Here is a 25,059-nt window from a genome sequence, read left to right as displayed (position 1 = left end):
AAGAGACTCTTAAAAAACTTAATTACCTGTTGAGCTTCTGATGTTTATTAGCCATTTTTCCACATCAAAGCGGGATTTCAGTAAAATAGAGTTGATGATTGTTCCACAGAGAATAGCAGTTGCTCCTCTAATCTGGGGATCTCCATGGTCAATGTAGTTCAGAATATCTGATACATACTGCTCCTCTAAGAAAACAAGTTGCAACTACTTTATTTTAAAGATACTACTCTTAGACTTAACTGATCCCTAAAAATGTTTCAGTGAAGGTATTGATCACACAAATCACAAGCAGCATATTCACACTAAGCTTTTCTTTGTTCTACCTTACAGAGATCTCTTCCATGTAATACACACAATCACACCATTCACACCAAGATTTGCATATAAAACCACTAACATTTTATTGTGATTGTACCCAAAATGCTCTGGTGAATCTAAAAAGAGATTTTGGTCAACACTCCCTCCTTTGCTTCTATCAGCATCAAACCAGCTGAATTCTCCAGGTCTCTATTGATTATACTGTATTATTCATAAAATTATATTGTATTATTCATACAAATGAACCAAATGCCTTAGAAACCAGCTAAAAAATGGCCTGAAATAAATTAGAAGAAACTACAAGGGAAACAATCAACTTATATATAGCAGTTGTGCTGAAGAAAATACTTCCCTAAAGATGTAAGTTCTTCCACTAAAGTTTAACTCTTATTAGCAAAAATAAACAAAATCACCATACACACTATGTTCAATAACATTATTTCCACTGGCTCTGTAACTGACATCACTAGCACAGATAGTGTATCAATATAAATTGGTGCAATATTTGTTTGCAAATATTAAACTGGATTTAAAGAGTTTTCAGCGTAAATGCTGCTTTACTTACTTGGAAGCCCAAAGACATTAAAAAGGAAGATTTGAACTACAACATACCATACTCTTCTCCCATTGCTTCAAGGGGTGTTTTATACAGTTTGCTGAAGAAAGCCTCAGGGTGAAGGGCAATGGCTGCTCCAACACAACTGACTGCCAGGGCTTTTACACTGACTCTCACATCTCTATCTGGAACTAAAGCTGGGAAAAGGAAAATAAAAGTATTAAAAAGCTCCCTAAAGTATTAAAAGCTTTCTGGAAAAAAAAATACAGCCCCACAAAAGGGTTCAAATGCGCAACAGCCCTAGAGGTTTATCTCACAAGAGTTTACAAATGGTAAGTGCAATTGAGCATCTGACAAGATGACAGTAATATGTCATATGCCAAATGGTTCAAAACTGGATTCATCACAAAAATTGCATACATTTAACTGTTTCTCAGTTTCTCTGTACTCTGCTGTGCTCATCTAAAAAAGGACTGTTAAAAAAAAAAAAAGCAACCAGAATTCTTTAATAATGTGATCTTAGAAAATCAGAGTAAGTTAATGATGTTTACAACTTTTTAGCTTTGAACCAATGAGTGTTAGAGACAAACTTACCTCCTTTCTCTCCAGTAAGTAGAAAAGAGGCTGACAGAAGTCTAACACAGTGCACTAGAGGAGCAGAATTTCCATCTGTATAGTGGCCTATGTCTCCTTTTATCCTGGAGGGCTATTGAAGGCAAATCATAAGTCTTATATAAATAAAACTTAATCTTCAATTTAAACAAAATATTAAGCATAACAAGTTTTAGAAATACTGCACATTCCCAAAATTTCAGAGGTTCAATATGAAGCATGTTTAATACATATTCCAAAAGAAGGTCTTAAAATATTTTCTTAAAACATTTTTTGGAAAGTTTTTGGAAAGTCTCCAGCATCAGATTTCAATCTGGTTTAATTTTAATCAGAGAAGCAACAATCATTCTGTATACTTTCTGAACTACCCAGACATGCTGTTTACATCAGGAGGAGTCTGAAACATTTTTTTTGTTACCAACCAATGATCTTTGGAAACTTTACATGAAAAGCAATTCTTGTTTTCAAAGAAGGCTGACAACATTCTGCACTTTTAGCCCAAATTAATCTGATTTCTGTCTCCAATAAACCCAATGTCTCTTGACCCAGCACAGAATAAGGTCCAATACTGAAGTGAAATACAAGAGGAAATGATTACCCATCAGAGAAGCCCCTCTGCAGAAAGAGAGGCTCAAAGAGTAAGAAAGACATACATAACTCCTGAGGAGATGAAAGTTACCTACACAGGTAGCAACCAGTGCAAAGATATTTCAGGTAGGAGTGTACACTGTTAACACACAGACAAAACGGTTTTGTGTTCTCAGCAGTTTAAAAATGTTATCTGTTTTCATTTTGCTGGCAATTGCATTCAGTATAAAAGTTTGTGTATTTACCTTATGTTAAATGAAATTCAAGTTACAGCTCAGGTTTACTAGTCAACATTAGCTATCCTGACCTACAACCAAGTACACTATGTATATATGCTACCCATGCTTATCACCGATTTACACATCCACAAATTATTTTTAAAAAAACAAAACGTAGTTGTTTCAAACTTTGAACCATACCACCGTGACCGCTTCTCACCTTATTCTCATGGTCACCAGGATCTGCTGCATCCTCTTTTGATGTGAATCTATCAACACTGCCATCAGAAGGCTGCCTACTATGGCTCGTGGTTTTCAACAGGTGAGGCTGCTGAAGAGCTTTAGAAGAAGGCAATTCATTACACATCATTTTAGATGCAAATTAAAAACACTTTGAACTTAATTATAAACATGAAAAATAAATTAGCGGTGATCAAAACAAGTTATTCATTAGAAGCGTTAAAATATATTTATTTTACATTTCAACCTAATTATTTATTTTTCACTTCCATTTAAGTCTTCAGTCTCTTACAATAACAGATTCACCTGTAACGTCTGCCCTAAAGGTGTAACCAGTTCTGTATTTTTTCCTCCTCCTTTATTTATCAACATACCAATAGAAGAATTTCTGAAAGACTCCGATGAATCATCCTGGAGAATATTTGCAGCTTCATCTTCCTCATCTTGCAGCTGCCCAATTTGCATTCCAGAATATTGTCCTTCAGCACCCTCCAAAACCTACAGAGTACAAAGACACTACTTAAAATAACTTAACACACAGTAATAACACTCAAACATGCAGTGTTAGTAATCTAGAAATACTTTGAAAGCAAATGTGAGCCTGACAGATTAGTGTACAGCTGCGTGCAGGCCCCAAAGCAGCTTCCCTCCCTCCTCCAGCATTTGAGCCGCAACAGGACATGGTTAGATCTGAGAGTCTCCCAGGTAAGCCATGAACTTGGATGTGAGCACTGAGAAAGCTGAGCATGTAGTGCAATACCTCCTCTACAACTCCCCACACTCCCTTATTCCAAAGAAAATTATCTCACTAGTTACAAATCAAAACTGATACCTTTATTGTCACAAATCAAACTTGTTCCTTGCTGTCACACTCTCCCATAACCTCACTCATTGTGAATAGACACAAAAAAAACAGAACACATGTAGAATTTTTAAAAATGACAGGTGAGGTTGAACTCATTTTAATCCCTTCATCCTAAATCAGTGCTAAAATGGACACACATGGAAAGGATTTTAACCAATACAGCATACAGACAGTAGATACTTGTGGAAAATAACCATAAAAGACTAAAAATTGGTAACCATAAACTTTAGTTTTTTTACTGTCTTTTTTTTTTTTTTTTTAATCAGGAAATACAAGATACAAGTCAGGGAATAACCGAAGAAGCGCCTTGAAATCTTTCATTAAAAAGCCTGCATGTGGATAAAGGGGATGCCACTTAGCCTGTCAGTTGGGGAAAAAAGTAATTTTATTTGTAATTACAGTTAATAAATATTATGAAACTTGACACATGCAACAGTCTGACAAGAATCTGCAATATGCACAACTTGTTAATCTCTGTAACTTGCCTTTAAATGTCTGCACACTTTGACCTCTGCACTGCCTACATTTTGTTCAGAGACAATGCAATTACCATCACTCCTTTAGTTCCTCTATTTCATATTTGTAGGAGTATTTGCTTGTCATAACTGTAAGTTTACTATCTTCTGTAGGTGTAAAAGACTATTACTCTTTCAAACTATCAACTTCAGTCAAAAGTTCAACAATATTTGGAAAAAAATGAAATATTTTTTCCTCTTGTGCATTTTTCTCCGGCTTCCAGAATTATTTTTTCCCTTTATTATTTTTTTTTAAATTACCGCCTCAGGATATACTTGCCTAAAAGAAATCTCATAGCTGTACTGTATGCATACTTCAAATGTTTATTTGGTATCTGTTTCTTTAGTAAATCATGCAATATTTGCTGAGCATAGGAAAAATTGGAAGATGGAATAAAAAGAATAAAAATGAGTTGTGCTGCCAAGTAAAAAAGCACAGGCAGAAGAAAATGTGAAGTGTTAGGTTTCAAAAGTACTCCTTTAGCATTCCAAGTATGACTGTTCACCTTTTAACACTTCCGTTAGTTCTTCTGCACCCAAACAATTAGTAATGGATCTATACAAACTGAAGGATACGTTATTCAGAGGATATACTTATATCAAGCCTCTGATATTGGCATTTTTCCAGTAAGCGACAAACTGTGGATGCTTGTCTTCGCATGACCTACCCACTGAACAGAATGATTAGAGCCTTGTAGTTTTTAATTACTGCTCAAGTGAAAGTGTTAAAAGGAGGTCAAGCTCTCCAATGGGGGTGTGAGCTGCTAACCTTTCCATTGTTACTAGCTGAGGATGGAAAAGTAGAAGACGAATAAGGAGAGGAATCCAAGTCTGGGCCCTCCATGGAAGAACTCTGAGATATGTCAGGCCCCTCAGTTGAAGTGGATCCCCCCTCTGCCCGCTGCACACTTACAATTTCAGAACTGTCCGAAGGGGTTACAGCTGAGTCTGGACCTTCTGTAGTAGTCTGAGAGCTATCACTAATTGGTGAGGAAGCCTGTGTACCGTCATTCAAGTCCATAGTGGGATCTGACTGGACAGCACTGATCTGACTGGAGCTTCGACTAAGCACATCATCATCTTCCCCTTCTGTAGCTGTGCTTGTCAGATCACAGCTCGTCAGGTCTACAGAGTCTGACTGCAACGTATGTTGAGAACGTGGCTGCTCGGTAATGATATCATGTCCGGTAGGATCAGCAGCTGAACTCCCTGCTGACCCAGCTGTTGATACACCCGATGAAGAAGCTAGTTCACTGGTAATCTCGCCCTTCACAGAAGCTGCAAAAAGACATTTATAGGTCAACCAAACGCTTAAATTTGTGTTTCACTCTTTACACGAGCATCTTTAAAATACTATGCTCTAAATTAAATTAGGCTAAGGAAAATTCATGACTAAACAGCTAAACCACAGTAAAGAAACAATCACCTGTCAGATCTCTTAAAATACTTCCTCACCTCTATGCCATCCATCTATGCCAGTGACAGCCTGATCCTTTTTAAAAAAATAGGCAGTCAACTTCATTACTTAAATTTTACACCCAAGAGCATTTAAGGTTTCAGTTTTTCCTATCACATCCTTTGAGTGTCCATCTACTTCGTTGTCACCATAACACACACTTCTGTATTTTATGTACTGTCAGAAAAATAAAGGTTTTGTAATGTAAAGTAACATATGTTTGCACTGCTAAAAGGAAAGGCAAGTACCTGCAAATGATGCAGCACTGACATCTGATCGGGTTTCAGAATCATCTTCCAAACCTTCTTCTTCACCGAGAAGTATTTTACCTGGTAAGTGTGATGTAAGAAAAGCCTTACAGTTTACCAAAGTTAAAGCCGATTTGAAATGCTCAACAGTTGAAGTTATTAAAAATAAATAAATTTTGCATTTAGAAGTTTATACAAACAACTTTTCAAAGCTATACCATGCAACAGATGGAAGAAGAAATGAAGAAACATCCAGACCCTCACTATCTGGTCAGGAAAGAAACAGTAATGAAGACACACAGTTAAGCAAGTTTATTGAATGGTTGTACCATTCTAGTTTATTTTTGTGTACTGTGACCAAAATCCCAGTAATTTCTTCAAGTATGTCCCATTACTAAGGCATCCACATGTCTGCCCCCAACTCAGAGGGACATTAAGCACCACAAATAATAAAATAACTTCTCTATCCTTAAGGCTGTGAAAGTCATTAAGTAAAGGCTACTCTTATTTTGGGGCTTGGAACTCCAATGGTACAAGAAAGGAAAATGCTTCAGGGCTACTAAGGCAAAACTTTTTGGGGAGGCTTTTGCCACAGGAAGAAAGAATCATTTATAACCTAACACAGTCATCTTAAAAGAGTTCACTTACTCACAGTTTAATGTCTATTTAAAATAGAGGCAGTGGAGAAAGATACCTGCAGATACTCACTGCCTGGGAGCAGAACAAGGATACAACTGTACTGAGAAGGAGAGGAAATAATTAAGGCCATTGGCTTATGAATCTCATAAGCCAATTGCTCAGACAGAGGGATTCATGACAGCAAACCTCTTTTGCACTTTAGAATAAACCTCACTGGTAGTCCAAGATTTACTACGTAAGATACCAGTGTTCTGACAACTTGACATGAATTCTTTTATACGTCATTTAAGTTACCAGTAGAAGAAAAGCATTAGACTTTTGTATTCATTTCCCTATCATAACTGCTTCATATATATGCAGAAAAAAACATTGTAAAACTGTCTCCTTCATAAAAGTATGTTTTATGCTATTCAAGACTGTAAGTAAGGCAGAAAGGTAACCACAACATTTCAGTGTATATTTTATATAAAATAACAGCAGCTCACTGAGAGCTACACATCCTCACAGGAGTGAGTAAATCTGTGCTAAGAATTCCCAAGCAAAAGCATGAAAAAAATGGCTTATTTTTCTCGATTCTTTTCCACATTTATGTCCATTTCACTAAAAGAAACTGGGGTATTCTACTTTCCACAGCTGATCACCTTTAAAAGTGAAAGAAGAAGAACGACACTGGAAAACACTTACAAGGCATATTAGGCTTTGCGTGTCTACGTAAGCCTATAAAACAAGCCACAGAATGGCGCTTCTCTATTTTGAGGAACAAAAGTCAGTTAAGATGCAGAACATATTCCTTCATTTAGAAACAAGTTTTCAGCCTTGTTCACGAATAATTTTCTGAAGCTGAAACAAAGTAGCATAGGCCAGCTGCTCCAAACTAAAGTTGGTCTGAAGCAGAATGATTGAAGAGACATAGAAAATCCAAGTTCTAACATAAGGCTAATAGCGGAAGAATGTTACAGCTTGAGAAGTTTCACCTATGGCTAACCACAGAAGCACACTACTCTATATGCCAAGACACTGCAAAACTACATTGAGCAGGAATTGGGAATAAGCTTAATTTTCCCTCCTTTCTTCAGTGGTGAGCAATAGGAAATGAACAATTCAGAATTTGAGATTAAACCTACATGAAATTCAAAATCACGAACAAGTTTCCACAAATTCATTTATACCATTTTCAGACCACAAAATAATCTTTGTATCATGATCTTGAAAGATGAAAACTGATGGCTCCATACATGCTTTCCCATAAAGTGAGGGAAGGTTAGTGTTTATCAAGTACTTCAATTGAATTTATACTATTATTAAATCTTCACTAAAGACCATTAACAATTTTAATTATCAAAGTGATAATTCTACCATTTTCATGTAGAATTGATTTTCTACATTGTTGATTTGTTGCATTGTTGTTCTGATTTCTTGCAGTCTCTCACATTCGGATGTTGCAGCAATACCTACTTCCAGAGCACCTTCTTATTCACTCTCTTGCTTTTAAACTAGTGCTTATTGATGCAGAGATTATTTCTTATTTTATTCAGCTCTACCCACTAGTTCACATTTAGGCATATTGTTACAGTATTGAAGCATAATGAGATTCTTTGCACACAAAGATGGAAGGACATAGTTGGGAAAAAAAGGTAAGCTAGGAGCTACAGCAGTCCTCTGAGTCTGAATAACCCTATTGAGTCTTAAGCTATCTTTCCCTGAGGTTTTCCTTTTTACAGTATTGCACATCTCTCTGCCTACTATGCTTGCACTGACTGCACTACTTTCACACGCTGTTCTACCGCAGTACTAACATCTTCCTCAGCTAAAACAGATGACAAATCTGTTGCCAGCTGTATCTAGAATGATTCCTTTGTGAAATAACTTAAGTATATAACTAGATACAACGTAATTTCATGCACAAACTGGGAAATAATACTTCAGAGTAAATTTTATTATTTTTTTTTAAATCCTGCCAAACGAGTTACTTACTAAAGAAATTAAATATACACAGTAAGACACAGAATTAATAATGCTAATCGTCAAGGACAAGGCATAAAAAATAAGCAAAAAGCATCACATCAAAGCATGCAAACAAACACACATTAGCAAAAGAGGAAGAAAACGGGACTCTCAAAAACAGGAAGGTTAACTATTTAGTGAGTTACGTTAAAAGTTAAATATTACTGTCAAAAGAAGGAATGCCCTGTTCAGACAATATTTTTAAATAAGCTCTTTAAAACTGAAAATTGCCTCAATACTCATCAGCATAATTTTGCTGTGTTACAGCAAAAATAAGACCAATACTGCTTCAAATAATTTTAGAACATCTTGGTTGCAATATCAGAAATCTCATCAGAATTCTTTTTACAGTGATTTACAGTGATGAAGCTCAGCTGGTAACAGGAAGGAATTTATGAACAAAGACCAGAGTTCAGCAAGACAATGAAGGGAGGGAGGGAGGGGAATCTGAGGAGAACACAATTAAAAGATTGATTTTGGAAATAATCACCTTTATGCTTTCTTGCAAGAACAGGGCTGCATGAAGACCCCCCTCCAGCTGCAAATCACAGAAAGTAACATATCAGGGCAAAGACAGAGCTGCTGAAATCATGAAGGAATTCTAAAAGCCTCAAATTGGAAGGAAAAAAAAAGGCCAGGCCAGGAAGAAATAAACTTGATGCTTTTGAAGCTCAAGTTTTTTTGGGGTCATTCGCCACCAAGTAACTTTAATTTTCTGTGCAAGTTGTGTGAAGTTTACTTTTAAAAAAGTGTTCCAAATTTCACTGGTACGATTGTTCCTGGCTAACGAATTACTTCTAAGAGCAGCAATACTAGAATGATCCATTAGTTCAATGCAGAAGTCGTTACAGAAAATCCAATCAGAGACTGATTCTTTTGACACAGGTAAGTAGCAGTTAAGAGACAATTTTAAGAACATGCACTTCACAAACAGGAACACTAATAGCTGATTTTAAGTTACAGATAAAGTTAAGACATGCTTTAATTTCATGCTGGTTTTGACATTTAGCAAGGAGCTCTTAGTTAACATAAATTCTGATTAGATCAGCTTTCTATGAATCACAACTGTCAGATGCTTGGTGAGAACATTCATTTTGTGAAAAGTATCAGTCACCATGGTTAACTTGCTCTGTGTAAACAAAAAATCATCAACACAAAACAAAATACTCTGGAGTTCCACAATACTGAATGAATGTACACCCACTTAAAGGAAAATAAAGTGGGAGAGGATCTGTGACTGTACAAGGAAAAATATCATGTATACCTTTACACTATTTATTTTATCCTTTGTACTTTTGAGTAGCATTAAGAAATAGAGCCTGCAATCATTTCCTTTTACACGAATTACCAAAAACATAGCTTACCTATGAGCTCCACTATGCTCCCACTCCGGTTCCTGATGGTGGATTCATCTTTGGATACACTGACCTGTGAAATGCCACCTGTAGTGGTCAGGGCATGGAGAAGTTCAGGTGGTGGTGTTCTGAAAAGCTGCTGTAATAATTCTAAAGCTCCAGTCACAACGTTGTGGTCCTGATGCTGAGTATAATGCAGAGTCAATTCATAAACCTAAAAAACAAAGTAATAGAGTAAGTATGTGAAGATGCAACATACTACCTTCATTCTCATATACCACATTAAATTTCAGTGGTGCATTCAAAGTGACTGAGATATGCTGTATCTAATCATCATCATCCTCCTTTACTAAAAGGAAAAGCTCATCTCAATGAAGCCATTTAACTGCCTTCTTGGTAGTAGTCTCTTATCATGTTTGATTATTATAGGAGGAGGAATCACATCCAAGAATGCAGTAATTTTTATGAATTCCTTTAGGAACACCTAGCAAGCATTTTTCAAGGATTTCATGTTATTAAAATTATTTATCAGGAATTCCAACCACTAGACACCAAACTAGTGTTGCATCACACTGTTTGAAAGGTTCCCTCCCCCATAGTCCAAATAGTACTCTTCAGGTTGGGGTTATTATTTGTGTTTTACCTGTACAAGCTGATCTGGTGAAGGTGAAATCTCTGCTTCTTTCCTTGTTACACCAAAACTGCCTTTCAGGCTGGTATCCTTCACTTGTTGTTGCAATAAAGGTATGAGATACCTTAGTGTAAGTAAAACACCCAAAATTAAAAGAGTAGGATGATCATCATCTACAGGAACCAACAAGCCTGGGGGTAGAGCAGAACAAGCCAAACCGCTTACTAACAATGGTAAATATCAACACGAATGTACAAACACATCAACTACATAAATTGTGTAGTCAGTGTAATAGTTTCTGTTAAAAAACAAAACAAGAAAACACCACCTAGCAGCAACTAAAGAATGTTTTTAAGTGTAGAAACACTTGAATATACATATTATTTAACACTCCTGACAATGATTTAGGACATGTGGGTGGATGATCGGAGGACAATGGCTCCCTTCCCCTATTTCCTACCTCTTCTGTTCAATAACAGCACAACTGTGTTTTATTTTTTAAATAATCCCTGAGGCTCGTACTGAGTAACTTCCTCCCTCCACTTGGCTATTCAGTTCAGGCCCAACATAACTCCCCCCTCCAGAACACATGCTACTGTCCTGATGAATAACATTTATACTTTTGCTGCCTCCTTCAACTGGAAATCTTGCTCTATATATTTACCCACTAATCAAAGAAGCAAATTCAAAATACATGAAGAATTAATATAAGTTACATTCCTATTAATACTACTGTCTAAATTCAGTACCATTGCTAGGACATTGTAAAACAGCACCTTTGAGGCAGGAAAGAACAACATGCACACAGAGAAAGAAGGACTGAGAAGTAATACACCATTTTCAAGTCAGAATGAGAAAAGTCACTATACGGCCATGGCATCTGCATTTTTCACCTCGTCTTTTAAGAAGCAAGGCTAACAGGATAATACTTCACACACCTGCCTGTCTTCCTTCCCTCTCCATTTGCATTATAGTCTACATATGAAAGAACCCTTGCACAGTACCACAACTGAGGCAAAAGCTTCCACTACAATTCAGGTGTTTCATCATCAGCTGCAGATCTCCCCCAAAGACTGCAAAAACTTCCCAGATAACGGAATATAGAAGAAATTACATCACATGAACTTTTGTGCTTTTAAATTAAAAAAAACAAAAACCTACTTCTAGTAGAATTAAGTACCTATAGCACTTAAGTTAGGCCTTGAAGAAAAGAATCAACGTGGTACCTGTTCTTTAAAAGGCTACATGACTATAACACTAAGAATAGCCATATCTTCCAGTTCAGACTCTCTGCACTAACAACCAGGCTGCTAAACAATACAAGTCTTCACAGATTCCAGAGCAAGGTCTTGCAGAAGAACACCTAGACGTCCTCATTTTCCAATAGGCTACTTACTTCCTTAGCTTTGGCTGTTTCTTTTCAACATAACTGAATTAGCATTTCCAAACGCACAAGATACAAATAACATGAGTATCTCTATTTCCTAACTACAAAAAATAAAGCAAGCACAAGCAGGGCAACTGATAGTCTAAGTATCCCTTCTTTGCCTCAAAACCATTCACATATTTAGCATATTACGTGAGAAATTAAATTCATATTACTTACACCTGAAGCAAAATTATTTTTCCCCAGAATCTTACCTAAAAGTACATTCAATAACCAGGCATAAAAATACTGCATTCTTCGTGAATGTTGACAGATGCTTACTGCTGATCCTGCTGCAGTTCGACGGATAGTAGGGGAACTGGATTTAAGATTAGCTATGAAAGCCTTCAATAAAACCTAAAAACAAGATAATGTTATTTAATTCACTTCTCTCTCTTTTTCTTTCTCATTAAAAGAGAAGTCAAGCATCTTTTCCATCCATTCCAAGCATCACATCAAGCAAAGACAACTTTTGCCTTAATTCATACATGCAGCTAGAATACTGCTTTCTGCAACATGATTGATAGTAGTGGTAGTTTAACTGTGCTTTGAGATGTAACAAGGAGCACTACTAGGTTAAAGATACCTTAATCTCATTGTCGTTTGCAAAATTGCCAAATGCTGCCATGATTTTTGGTATTGCTGCAGCTAGTGTTTCTTGTACCGATTCTTCAGGTCTCTTACTTATTCGTGTTAAACAGGGCAAAAGGTTCACTAAGTATGGCCTAAGTACGACAAAGGAGAAACAATTCGAGGTAAGAACAACTGTAGCCACCAAAACCTTTTTTAATTCATACACAAATTCTTCGTTCAACTAAATCATACAAAATATTTCCATTAGCTACATGTAACATAGAAAAACAAGGTGAATACAGTTAGCAGACATTAAGAATTAAAAACAATACATGAAAAAAATCATCATCTTCACACGTCTTGCCCTTCTCACAGTTATGTACAACACAGAATTAAAATTCTGCTAAAAGAAAACTAGCTACTCAAATTAAGCTACTTCAGAGACAACGTGACAGGAATATAACTGGGGGGGAGGGAGGGTGAGAAGAATATTTAAAATTTGAGAATGGTAAAAAATTTTTTAGCATCTGTATTTTGGTAAATGTTCTTTGGAAAGCTCACTACTAGGATGAGTTTACCTGCATTTTTGAGGCCGAACTAGATGAGCAAGCTCAGCAAATCTCCAGAGCGCAGCACGTAGACTTCGGGAAGCACCATTCTAAATAGAGCATACAACTGTTACATTTCATAAAGCAAAACCATTCCCTAATAGAATGTCTACAATTGCTTACATCTTACACAATTTTACTTAGATAACAAACATAAGGTATATGGAAGTCTTAAAATTCTTCTAGCTAAAAGGAAGGAAAGTCAGATCCACAACTGCCTTTATTTTGCTAGCTGGTATTAGGAATTTTCCAAGTGACCCAAAATGAGTAAGAGAGAACATCAAGAAAGAGAAGGAAATGTCTGAGATCTCCACTCTGCTGAAATCAGCTTAAAATACCACAGAGACAGTCATCAACCAACAAAGAGACACTGATGATATGGGAGTCTAAAATCACTGGAACACTTGCAGAAATACAAATGCAGCATAAAATTGACAGCAGTGGAAATATGCAAGTAAATAACCTTCAGCTCCAGCGAACACCAAAAAAATTCCATGTAACAACCTACATCATTTCTTAATGGCTCACATTCTGAATTTAGTAACTATTATTCTGTATTGACATCTTCAATAAAGCACATGACTTGAGCCAGAGTGTATTTAGACCCAGTGTCTGAGGATATAGTAAAGCTCCTCAATATTGTTGGAATGTGGAAAACTATAGAAGTTGATAGGTGTCATCTTCTCTAATCTCCCTATTTGGATAAATTACGTACTTTACTTAGCTTGAACCTAACCAAAATACTTCTCAAGTCAAGCCTCCCTGAAAACTGAACTGAGGTGTTTAGAAAGTACTTTTTTAGTTTACTTAGCTAGTACATCAAAGGTTCATGGTGCCATTGTTAGCATAGCGTACACACAACTGAAAAAAACACAACTGCATCTGAATTACAAATTGGACATTTTCAGATTCAGAGCAATGTTAACAGATTTTGACATGGCAAAGTGATCTAACTGATGCAAGAACCAAATTCTGTAAGCTTTAACTTTGACCTTTAAAAAAAAAACAAACACTATTTTCATGAATTCCACATTCCAATATACTAAAACACTTATTAAATACTCTATTTCAGAAAGACAAAAGCAAGGTAAACTCACCTTTTTAATCTCTTTATACAATTCTAATTGTAACCTAGGGAGATTGGAATCCATCAAAACCTGCAATAAAACGTATCATGAATATATTGCATCAGACTGGAGGGACTTGAAAGAAACTAAGTTGCACTTAAAATAATAAAAAAAAAAGTGTAGAACTATTTAACTGCCCGTACATATGATGCATAGGAGGACAAAACTAATCAGAAGACAGGAAATGCCTTTATGTTTTCCACAATAACAAAACAGAAACATGGACAATTCCACAAACTGAGGTATTTGCAGTTGACACTAGCTACTTGTCCCACCTGCCTAAAAGAGGCCACGTGGCATCAGACCCCAGCTACAGTCAACTTAAAGTGCCTTCTGGCAATAGCCAATAATAAATACCCAGGAATAAACTATTAAAACAAAATAGTAGTACCCACAAGCAGCAAGAGCTATTCCCTGCTAGACACTGCCACTTTCAAGCAGCCTACTGTCAGGTATTTCTGCAGCTGAGGCTGTATTTGTAGCATTACCTACAGCAGCCCTTGAAAACCCCTTCTTTTATAAATTATTCTGTTTTCAGCATCCATTTGTTGCCATGAGGTGTTTTGGACACCAGCAGTATCATGTTCCAGGATCTAATCACACAGAGTGTGCCAGAGCATGCATTTTAGTTTGCTCTAAGCTTGTAGTACAATTAAGAATTAGAGAACACGAAATGAAAGTAAGCACTGAGGAGTACAAATTTTCTGTTCACCTCAACTCAATCATTCTACCTCCACCATGGCAGAAAGGGAAAAAAAGGAAATAGTTCCACTATGTAAAATCCTTTCCTACAGAGCATTCTGTATATATATGATCACCCCTTCTTTTCCATTTGTTTTTTATCTAGCACGTGGTAGAAATGTTCATGAATAGTGGCACAACTCCTTCAGCTGAAACGAGAACTTCATGCAATATGCAAGTATCTAGCTTATGAATTTATATAGTCATTTAATGTTTCATATTTCATTCAATAATTTCTGGTTTCTGAAATTTGCCTTCTTGACCATCAACCAGTAAGCTCACATCTTCACAGGATTATTCATGACGACTACAAAATCCTATGTGGCACGTGCTGATGTGGAAGCCACAACTGCTTATGCACAGTCAGCCTGTGATTCTTCCAGAGCACTATTTCCTTATTGTATGCCCAATAACTTTATGCCACAATTACACCAATCATCACAACAAAATACTACCTTCCCAGAAAAGTCTTGCTTGCATCTCTAAACTGTTATAAGCACCCCAACTATTAACTGAAAATGCCTAGACTATACCAGGTAAGGACTAATTTCACTTCTGTAAAAATTAAGCTTTCACAAAGGTCACAGCCTCTGTGCGTAATTGTCCTGGTTTCAGTTAGAACAGAGTTAATTTTCTTCCTAGTAGCTGGTGGAATGCTGTGTTTTGGCTTAGGATGAGAAGAGTGCTGATAACACCCCGATGTTTTAATTGCTGCAGAGCAGTGCTTACACTAAGCCACGGACATCTCAGCTTCTTGCTCTGTCCTGCCAACAGGCAGGCTGGGGGTGCAGTAAGAGCTGGGAGGGGACAGACCCAGGACAGGTGACCCAAACTAGCCAAAGGGGTATTCCATACCATCTGACATCATGCTAAACAATATATAGGGGTGGCTAGCCGGGGGGAGGGGGGCCGGACTGCTCGGGGTTAGGCTGGGTGTCGGTCGGCAGGTGGTGAGCAATTGCATTGTGCATCACTTGTTTGTACACGTTATTATTAGTAGTACTATTATCACTATTGTATTATTATTATTATTATTATTTTCCTGTCTTATTAAACTGTCTTTATCTCAACTCACGGGCTTCACTTTCCATCTCTCTCCCCCGTCCCAGAGAGGGAGGGGGGAGGGTGAGCGAACGGCTGCGTGATGTTTAGCTGCCGGCCGGGTTAAACCACGACAGTGATCAACACACACACAAAAAAAGCACCAGCTACTATTCTGGTTTCAAGGGTTACTTGTCCTTATACTACACTCAGCTAGAGCAACTTTAATACTTTTGTTTGTTTACTTATATTTTTAGAAGGACAGAACCTAAAAATTCATCCTAGTCCAAAAAAAAAAAAATATAAGCAGAGTCAACTGCAAATTAACATAGCTAATAAATCCTAATTACTGCGACCAACTGTACTACAATCTGCAAGAGGAGTCCCACCAGTGTCGTTAGGTCAGGCAGCACTACAACAGCTTTGTAGTTCAACTTCAAAAATGAGATTACTTCAGTAACAACTCACTTGCAAGTGGTATTTGCATGGATAATTCCCAACTTCATTTTTTTTTTTTCTTTCATATAAAGATCTCACCAAAGCTGTTTAAATTTTAAGCCATTTATGCTCTCTGGGAGGTTCTGACAGGTGAGTGGAACGGTATTCAAAGACCACCTACAGAGGTTTAACTAAATTCGTCACTGCAGTTTAAAGCCTTGTCTATACAGAAATGTTAATGTTTTAATTGCACTAATGAATACCGAATCCAGACATGGTTTTACAAATAAGACTTGATATCTAGATTCTTACTTCAAAAGAGAAAATATAAAACATCTTTATAGCAACAGAAGTAGCCCTAAATTGCCTGAAGTACCAAAAAAGCTGAACGTTAACTAATTTGCAAGGTTAGGGGCCTGATGCCTCTGTTCTACTTATCACAAGCATCACTGCTCCTTGAACAACCCAAAAATAAAAGTGCATGTCTTTTTCCCCTCTACATTTATACACCAAACAGGTCTGCTTAAAGACTAAGCTGCTACCACAGAGCATAGATATGGAAACAAAATACAAACTGTGACCACCTTCAGTAACAGTCTGACAAATACCTGTGGTCTGAATACCACAACTATCAACATTTAACAGCTGTGACCAAACTGCAAGCTTAGTGACTGATAGCAGACTGTCATTTGAAAATCACTTTTATCTTTACAAGAACACCATCTACCATACAAAGATTCAAAAAACCTGAAGTTTTTCAAGTTAACTTAAAATATGTCAGAAAACAGTAACAGTATTAAGTAGACAGGTGAACCTAAGAGATTAGCTTTACACCAAGCCTACAGAACAGTTTCACAGAAGTAAGCAAGCTTGCATTCTTAAGACAGTTTCAGAGCATCTAATCAAATTCTCTCCGTACTACTAATTCATACAGATACCAAACGAATAGAACGTAACTTCGAGAAATCCCTACAGAAATAGGGATTTGTCTGCTTGCTTCTATACAAACTCCCTTCACGCTAAAAAATATATATGTATTTTTTGCACATTCATAAAGTACTTAAAGTTTCATATCAATTAGATTAATTATGCAGCTACATTACATAATTCAACCATTACAGAAAACAGGAAAAAAAAGGAAAGGACAGATGAAGGTAAACCCATTATGGAAGCAGCAGCTTACATCAGTTATTCAAAAGGTTCATTTTGTGATTTGTTGAACTGAAATTTAGACCTTGCCTGACCTCCTATCAAAATCCGCCTGCTGTCTCCAGCAAGCCTTTCATTCTGGATCACAGTAAGGTAATAACAGCCTCCAGAACACTACATTTATCCTAATTATGCCTACAAACTTCTCTGCCAAGTCTCAGCAAATCACTACCAGAATTACAACACACCAATTGTCTGGAATGAAGAGACATTACATCTTATAGACAGCTTTTTCATAATATTCTTTACCTTTCCTACATGTTAAGTAACTTCTTTTTTACAGAATAAGAGTATTCCTCCAATACCACAAAATGTTAGAAAAGCCCATGTTCTTGTTTTGACTGTCTTAAACAGAACAAAGTTAATGAATGACCAAAGAAGAAGAAAAAAAAAAGAACAATGAACTACAGCAGACAGGTTAAAATACACTTATCTGATATAAATTTTACATCCCTCTGTGCAACTCACCTTAGAGGACATACAGAACTTCCTAAAGCTTACTTGACCTCTTGCATTACAAAAGATTATCAAGAAGAAAAAGCAATTAACAGAGTAAGTGTGAATTCATACAGGATGCTGCATCAAGAAGAGGTAAAATCTGGTAAGACGATAGAAATTCTTACTTTAATAACTTTATTAAGGCATTCATCAGCAACCATCCGGACATCAGATTCTGCATCCTCACTGCAGAGGAGAAAGACTTCCATAGCAATCCCCAGCAGTTTCTGAAATTCTGGAGAATTTCTAAACAAACAAACATTAGACAATTACAATGGGCACTAGAAGCAGACAACATGAGAGCTATTTCTGATGGGGTTTCAGAATCCAACAACATATCCGCAGATTTACAAGAGGAGAAAAGATCCAGCAGATAAGCACTTCCTTAGGAGTTGGGAAATCATTTACCTACTCTTTACTACATAATCTGGCAAAGGTATTTGACCTCCGTGCCTCAGTTTCTCTGTCTGAAGTAGAAGGATAATACCTACTCTACCAATGCTCAAGGAAAATTACTTCCTAGATTTTGGCTTAGTTAAAAAAGCACAACCAAACATTTTATCATTTTGGTCTTAAACTGAAGATGAACATTTAAAATCAGCAATTATCAGGAAGCCGATAAGCATCTAGCACTGCAAAGAAGCTATTCACTTTAACGCAACAAATTGTATTAATGTAGTAAATTAAAAATAAACATTGTCTTACCTTAAAGACTGAGCAACGATGTTTTCACATATTGTCAGGCAATGATTCACTCTATCTTTCTTGGTAGTTGAAAGCTCTTTCTTTCTAAAATGAAACAATGAAAATAAATCTGAGATAAGACTTGAAAACTGAGTGGTAACTATAGACACTACTCTAGCAAGTGTCTTTATAATAATCACACACACAAAAAAAAAGAAACCACTTCCCTGGCCATGATATAAATATCCATATACCAATTACCTGTAATCCCAGGACTTTGCATACTAACTGCTGCTGAGAGCACGCAGGCACACAAGCAAAGGGAAGGATACAAACTTAGAAAAAGCATAAGCCTTTTAAGTAGGATTATCATATTAATCCTGTAACTGATAAAACAAACAAACTCAGAATGAAAAAGGCTGGGGAAAATAAGCAAGGAGAACAAGTATTGCAGACTTAAATATACCATGATGATGAAAAAAAAAATCTTTTTCATCATCAACTTTGTCTGATGACTTCTTGAAAAGTAAGAATTTGTATTAAATCATTTTTCATCTGAATTAAAGGATGCTAATGCAATCCTGTCATAAACATTTGGAGGAATATGGTATTTTTAATTGTCAAAATAGCAAAACTCTAGGCACAGTCTCTACCTATCAAACATGATGTCCCTATAGTAGCACTTAGCATAGTCCAGGCAAGGACGAGCTTAGTTAACTTGCAGCAATTAAGTGTAAAACAAAAAATAAAAGTCACAGAATAGAAGAACGCAGATGCACAACTGATGCAAAGTCCAACCTGTAAAGCTTACAATTTGGAAAACTTCAGTGCTCACTTTCACCTGCTCTAAGCTCCTTTACGCCTGTGTCAAGAACAGAAGCTTCTTCCCTGCTCCACCCCCAGCCTTGCCAATAAACGAGCTGGAAAAAAGCACTAAGCCTGTGACATTTTATTTCCTCATATGCACCGTCTCCTACTTTCAGCTCCATTGACACAGAATCACTCCTAGCAAAACAGAAGTTACTGTTAAATAATTCACTAGTAGCAAGCCAGGAGCTGAGGAACACCTCTCATGTGTCCTGCCAAGGAAGCTCCTGCTGCTTCCCTCAGATTCACAGAGCTGCTCTTTGCTTTTGCTTTCTAAGTGAAAAATAATCTTCTGTACACTTAACATTTAACTGTCTTAGCAAAACAATAGCAAAACTATCAAATAGCAAACACGTGTTTCTAAATTAGAAGTTGGAAAATGATCATTGATCATTACTGTAACCTTGAGCTACAATAACAGAGCTTAACACAGCATTAAGGACCAACAGTAATTAGCCGATAACCACATTAAAGTAACTAGAAATACATTGGTAGACCAAAATTCTACAGAATTAAGCTGTAATAGTTAAGACCTTCTGCTCAAATACTACCACAGGTTTTGAAATAATAGGCCTGTCCTTTTCCTCATCATACTGGAAGTGGGGGTTGTTTCCTCCCAGCATTTCAGTTCTCCATGAGATTCTCTCATCTTACTCCAGAAATACTTTCCAAAGTTTAAGGAATAGTTCTTAAAAAAAAAAAACCATACTATTTTCTTTTAGACATTTGACAGTATGTTGTTTAGGTAAGCTTCAGTGCTCCTCAAAGAGGATCTATTCTTCAGCTAATACAGCCCTGGGCAAGGCAGGCAGCAGTGTTCAATAGCACACAGAGCAGCACAGATCAATCTCTTTGGCAGATTTCTGTAAACAAAGAGCTCTCCCAACACTGAATAATAACACAAGTAACTCAAGAAAATTAAGATTTTTTTTAAAATGGCTTGAAATGTTCAGTGAAAACTCAGAAGGAGTGCTTATAGTTGAGTAGATGTTAACGATTAAACTGAAAGAAAAGAAACCAGAGGTGAAGAATAACTGTCAGTCACTATTAAAAGGAAAAGCATTTGGCTGTGTTTGCTGTACTGAATCCTTCATCTGCCATTTGGTTACTCGCCTTCCTTAAAATCAGCTTCCAAAGGAGTAAAAGAAAAGGTGGAAGACAAACATAATGTATGTCGCGTGCATGCACACATTTACTGTGTCTACAGAGGGGGAAAGATAACACAATGATATTCTGTGTCTCTGGAGATAGAACATGGTTTTCTTTTTTTGCTTTAAAAAGATGCATTCAGACATATTATGAAGACCTCAGGCAAACTACTGTGCCCAGGGGGCACAACAGCATCACACATTTCTTAGAAGAGAGCTGAGGCAGCAAGCCTCGTGTGGAAGGTCAGACATCACTTCATGTTTCCAGAATAACAGAAGGCAGGAGATATTGAAGCAGCAGGTATCTACAGGAGAGCCTCATCTCACCGACACAGGAGTTTAATCTTCTGCACGCTTCCATGGGCAGCCTCTAGCCAAGATTAACAAACAATGTAAGAAAAAAACAGCAAGTCCTGATAATTCTGCACTCCCAGCCTATGAAGAGATCCAACTCTCTGATGCTGATTTTTTTTTAAAAAAGCTTTGGAACTAAGGATGTGTAAATAGACAACAGAAGCATTAATGTTGAAACACTATTTTTAAAAGGCAAAGCCTAACAGCTTGACATTACCCTTGAGAAAAGTATTGGAAATACTCAAACTTCTATTAGCATACAGAACTATCAGGGGATCAAAAAATAAACAAATGAAGCTGAACTGTGGCAAATGATTTGAACACGTGGTAATATAGCCCATGACAGACAGACGACAGACTAGAACAGGAGCTGACCCCCCAGGAATGGTAATTTCAAAAACCCATCCAAGAAGCAGGCCAACGGGTATTATCCATGCAGTTCAGTCTTCAGTTAAGCAGAAAAGATATGGCTACAGATAGCGCTGATAAAACCTACCTATGTCTATAGCTTCACTCAAACAAAAATCGAGAAAAAATAATCAGTGAGGACTGAAAAACTTCCCTTTGCTGGAGAGTGCTTGGGCTCTTGCAGCACCTTTTACTGCAAATGGCTAGAGCCAAATGAAGACAAAATTGAACTTGTGACCTATTTCCAATTTCAACATAAAGCAACTATAATAATTAACTATTAGAGCAAGTTAACAGGAGAAAGGGTGAAGAATCACCTTTGCAACAGTCAAATCAAAAACTAGATACTCTCCCAGAAGAAACATTAGCACTTCATTCCACTCAGCTCAGTGACAAGAGGTAAAAATGAATAAAATATAGGATGTGGTGTGACAGTCCATCTGATCTTTGGTTTCACTGAGTAAACTCTGAATTTTTCCATCATGCTGATCAAAATTTCAAGTTAGTAGGAGCTCTGCAATCCAAAACAAAATGAACAACCCAACTCCAACCTAAATTTAAGAGCCTGGAAAAAATAGAAGTAGATATGGGAGACAATGAGGTGCATCAGCAGAACCTTATAGAAACAATATGATGAGAGAGATCACCACCTCAGTTTTTATAGAAGGAAAAAAAAAAAAATATCTAAGAGGAGATGACAGGAGACTAGAAACTGACATATATCCGTAGTATATAGTAAAAGCTTAACACATGATTTCTGCTGATTAAATCTCTCAAAACAGAAAAAGCTCTTAAGTTCTTGGTAAAATCCCGAATTCACTCAATATTTTAATAATAAAACTAAAACCAGAATATCACTTTTATCAAGATCTAAGAAGTCGTTGTCTTTGTCATATTTCTTAAATCATATAGAGGTAATATCACCTTGTCAAAATTTAAGGCATAAAAAAAAAAAAAGAATAGGAAGTAGAGATAGGTACTTAGTTTTACTTTCACTGTATAGCATAAGAAGGTCCAACAAAAAAAAAGTCTAACAACACGTGTAATAATATTACTCAATACTTAAGGAATGACAGCATCTCACTCATCTAACTTATGCAACAAGACAAGTTTCAGCTAATGGACAATGCCAAATACATATCTAATTAAACAGATAAATAACAAGTCAGCAGCACTTACGCTGCAAAAACTCACCAACATCTTTATTCTCCCATTACTGACAGGTAAGGTAGCATCTGTTTTACTACAGCAAGCAAGGACAGGAAGTTACCACACAGAATTACAGAAATATTTAAGTGCTATTTGCATGGCACCATAATTAAGATGAACACCTCTCCCCAGACACTACGAAAACACATCAGCATTTCTCCTTTCTAGTTCATTGAATGGAAAATGCAAATAATACCACGAGTTATGCTCAAGATGTCACCTGGTAATACACTAACAGTTTTGGAAACTTCACCAGAGACTGCCACAACATCCTTTCACAGGCTTTCACGAGGCTTAGTGCTGTTAGTGAATTCGTAAAGCTCCTAGGGGCATGCAATACTATCAGCTTTCTGAAAACATCCAGCCTATTTTTAAACACAAAACAAAGTCAACTAGGGCAATTACAAGCCTGATTTGTTAGTTCTATGAATATAGCATGCCTAAATGCAGACCCCCAAACCAACCATAACATTCCTCAGCCAGTATCACAACAGTTTTCTAGCCTTTCTTTTGAAATAACACGATCTATCCCATCAGGAACTTCTTAGATAGATTTTCCTGCTACACATAGGAAAGATTAGAAATAGCTGTCCACCCATCCTTCATGTCACATGAAACAGTAACACAAAAATGCACAGAACAGAGCAATTTGTCTTTGCAAAACAGTAAGTCAACTAAAACCAATTAGATCACAAAGGACAAAAGGTTCTTCACCTATTATGCCCCCAAAGCATCAACCACACATCGAAACCATTTGAGACAAGAGTCTCCAAACAGAATGAACCATGATAATTTAGTTGGCATCCATATCAAAACGTACTGTGGGAGCAGGTGGCCGAGAGCCCAGCTCCACTGTTTGTCATCTCTGTCAAAGCGGCCTGAAACTGCCAACAGAGAAGTTACCTGCTCCTCAGCCCTTCTGTTTCTCCTGTCTCCCTGATGTCTGGAGAAACAGCAATAACGTGACTCATGTATTCATCCCATGCAAGTCCTACTGCCTTTCCACCTGCTCAGTAAGGGTTATTTTTAGAGAGAGCAAACCCAACAGGCAGCACTGGGGCACTGAACAGCTCCTCGCCCTCGTTTGCTGGTCAGACACCTGAATATCCCACGGACAGAGGCAGATGCCTCTTCGGTACATTCACCCCTGATATTTAAGGACACAAAAGGATACCACAAGTATTTAAACCACCTCCTCCTAGGTGTCAGCGCGAGAAGTCACCGCATGAGACTTTAAACGAAGTTTGTCACAGAGATCAACAGCACGGAGGGGGTGAGCCCTAGACTTTAAGCTAGGCTTGGGATTTTTCTCCTTTTTTCCCTCAGCAGCACGTTAAATGGAAGGGACCCTTTTCTTCCCAGAGCCACGAAGCCCACCCCGCACCCCTGCACCTCCTGCCCAGCCCCCGGCCCGCTGCAATTCCCCGGCTCCCCACAAAGTTTCCAGCACCCGGAGGCGACGCAGAGAGGTCCCAAGGGCCAGCCTCCAGCCGGGGCTGCCCCTGTGGGGACCCTCCCGGCTGCCACCCGGCCCTGTGACCGCGGCAGGGTCCCGGCCCCCCCCCCCCCCTCCGGGCCGCCTCAGAGCCCGTCCCCGCTCACTCACGGTCTCTGCAGCGGCTCCTCAGGGATGGCGGCCGGCCCCTGCTGCTGCTGGAAGGAGCGCAGCGACTCGAAGGCCTTCATCAGCTTCTCCATCGTGGCCATGGCCCCCCCCGAGGGGCGCCCGGCGGTGCCCGCCTGCCTTCGCCCCCTCAGCCCCGCCTCAGCCCAGGCCGCGCTGACTCAGGCGGCCGCCGCCGCCGCAGGGGGCCGCGCTCGCCGCCCCGCCGCCATCTTGGAGCCGTCCCGGCAGCCCCCGCGCCGAAGCCACGCCCCTACCCTCCCCTCCCCGCTCCGCCCGCTGTGCCCCGCCCGCCTCGGGGCGAGGCTTTTTAAGCTGGCCGGGAGCCCTGCGCATGCGCACAGCGCCCCCTGCCTCATCTGCGAGCAAATGAGGAGCCGGGAAGGAGAAAGAGCGACAGGCGCCGTGTCCAATCGGAAGGAGGGAGCCGCCTCCACCCGCTGAAGGCGGGAGCGCCCCGCGGCTGCTGGGTCCTAGCGCCCGCCCTCTGAAAATCGCCTCAGGAGCCCCGCGCAAAGCCCAAGCCCTCCCCACGAGCGTTCTGACAGAAAAATTTAATTAAGGCATTAAGTGATAGCTGATAAGAGCTGGCACTTCAGCTGTTACCTCAGAAACGCATGAAATGGGTTCCAGTAATTCCAACAAGAGCAGCTCCTGGCTCTGGCTACTCAAGCCAACAGAGGTGGTGACTGAGTCACTTGGACAGGTACATTAGGAAAAAAAAACAAAAAAACAAAAAAAACAAGTGCTCCCACACACCCCCAAAAAGCTCCAGAACCCCAGCCCCTGTGCACAGGTTTTCAACCTCCCCCATAAAATTCTGATTCCAGCGTCAATGTGAAAGCTGAAATACCCCAAA

General features: G+C 38.4%; 1 protein-coding gene across 3 annotated transcripts in view; it reads right to left on the bottom strand.

Annotated features, from left to right (window-relative positions):
- The window catches only part of HTT (huntingtin), an 83,886-nt gene extending 59,481 nt beyond the window's left edge, over positions 1 to 24,405 (bottom strand). Inside the window, exons 1-17 of one of the 3 annotated variants that reach the window (XM_084518840.1) lie at positions 24,183 to 24,405; positions 18,612 to 18,695; positions 18,032 to 18,152; positions 13,950 to 14,009; positions 12,823 to 12,902; positions 12,258 to 12,396; positions 11,887 to 12,028; positions 10,258 to 10,436; positions 9,624 to 9,828; positions 8,750 to 8,797; positions 5,617 to 5,697; positions 4,826 to 5,190; positions 2,907 to 3,030; positions 2,513 to 2,631; positions 1,469 to 1,580; positions 931 to 1,071; positions 27 to 185 (exon numbers count right to left, since the gene is read on the bottom strand). In XM_084518840.1, the coding sequence (XP_084374966.1) occupies positions 27 to 185; positions 931 to 1,071; positions 1,469 to 1,580; positions 2,513 to 2,631; positions 2,907 to 3,030; positions 4,826 to 5,190; positions 5,617 to 5,697; positions 8,750 to 8,797; positions 9,624 to 9,828; positions 10,258 to 10,436; positions 11,887 to 12,028; positions 12,258 to 12,396; positions 12,823 to 12,902; positions 13,950 to 14,009; positions 18,032 to 18,152; positions 18,612 to 18,695; positions 24,183 to 24,283 (2,260 nt within the window). In that variant the 5' untranslated portion in view covers positions 24,284 to 24,405. The remainder of the gene's footprint in view (positions 1 to 26; positions 186 to 930; positions 1,072 to 1,468; positions 1,581 to 2,512; positions 2,632 to 2,906; positions 3,031 to 4,825; positions 5,191 to 5,616; positions 5,698 to 8,749; positions 8,798 to 9,623; positions 9,829 to 10,257; positions 10,437 to 11,886; positions 12,029 to 12,257; positions 12,397 to 12,822; positions 12,903 to 13,949; positions 14,010 to 18,031; positions 18,153 to 18,611; positions 18,696 to 24,182) is intronic. The other 2 variants (XM_084518838.1, XM_084518839.1) reach the window with 2 other exon arrangements.
- Between the last annotated feature and the right edge of the window lie 654 nt (positions 24,406 to 25,059).

The sequence above is a fragment of the Aythya ferina genome (assembly GCF_964211825.1).
Source record: "Aythya ferina genome assembly, chromosome: 4".
Lineage (NCBI taxonomy): Eukaryota > Metazoa > Chordata > Aves > Anseriformes > Anatidae > Aythya > Aythya ferina.
Note: the sequence above shows the minus strand (reverse complement) of the source record. Positions and strands in the feature narration are given on the sequence as shown.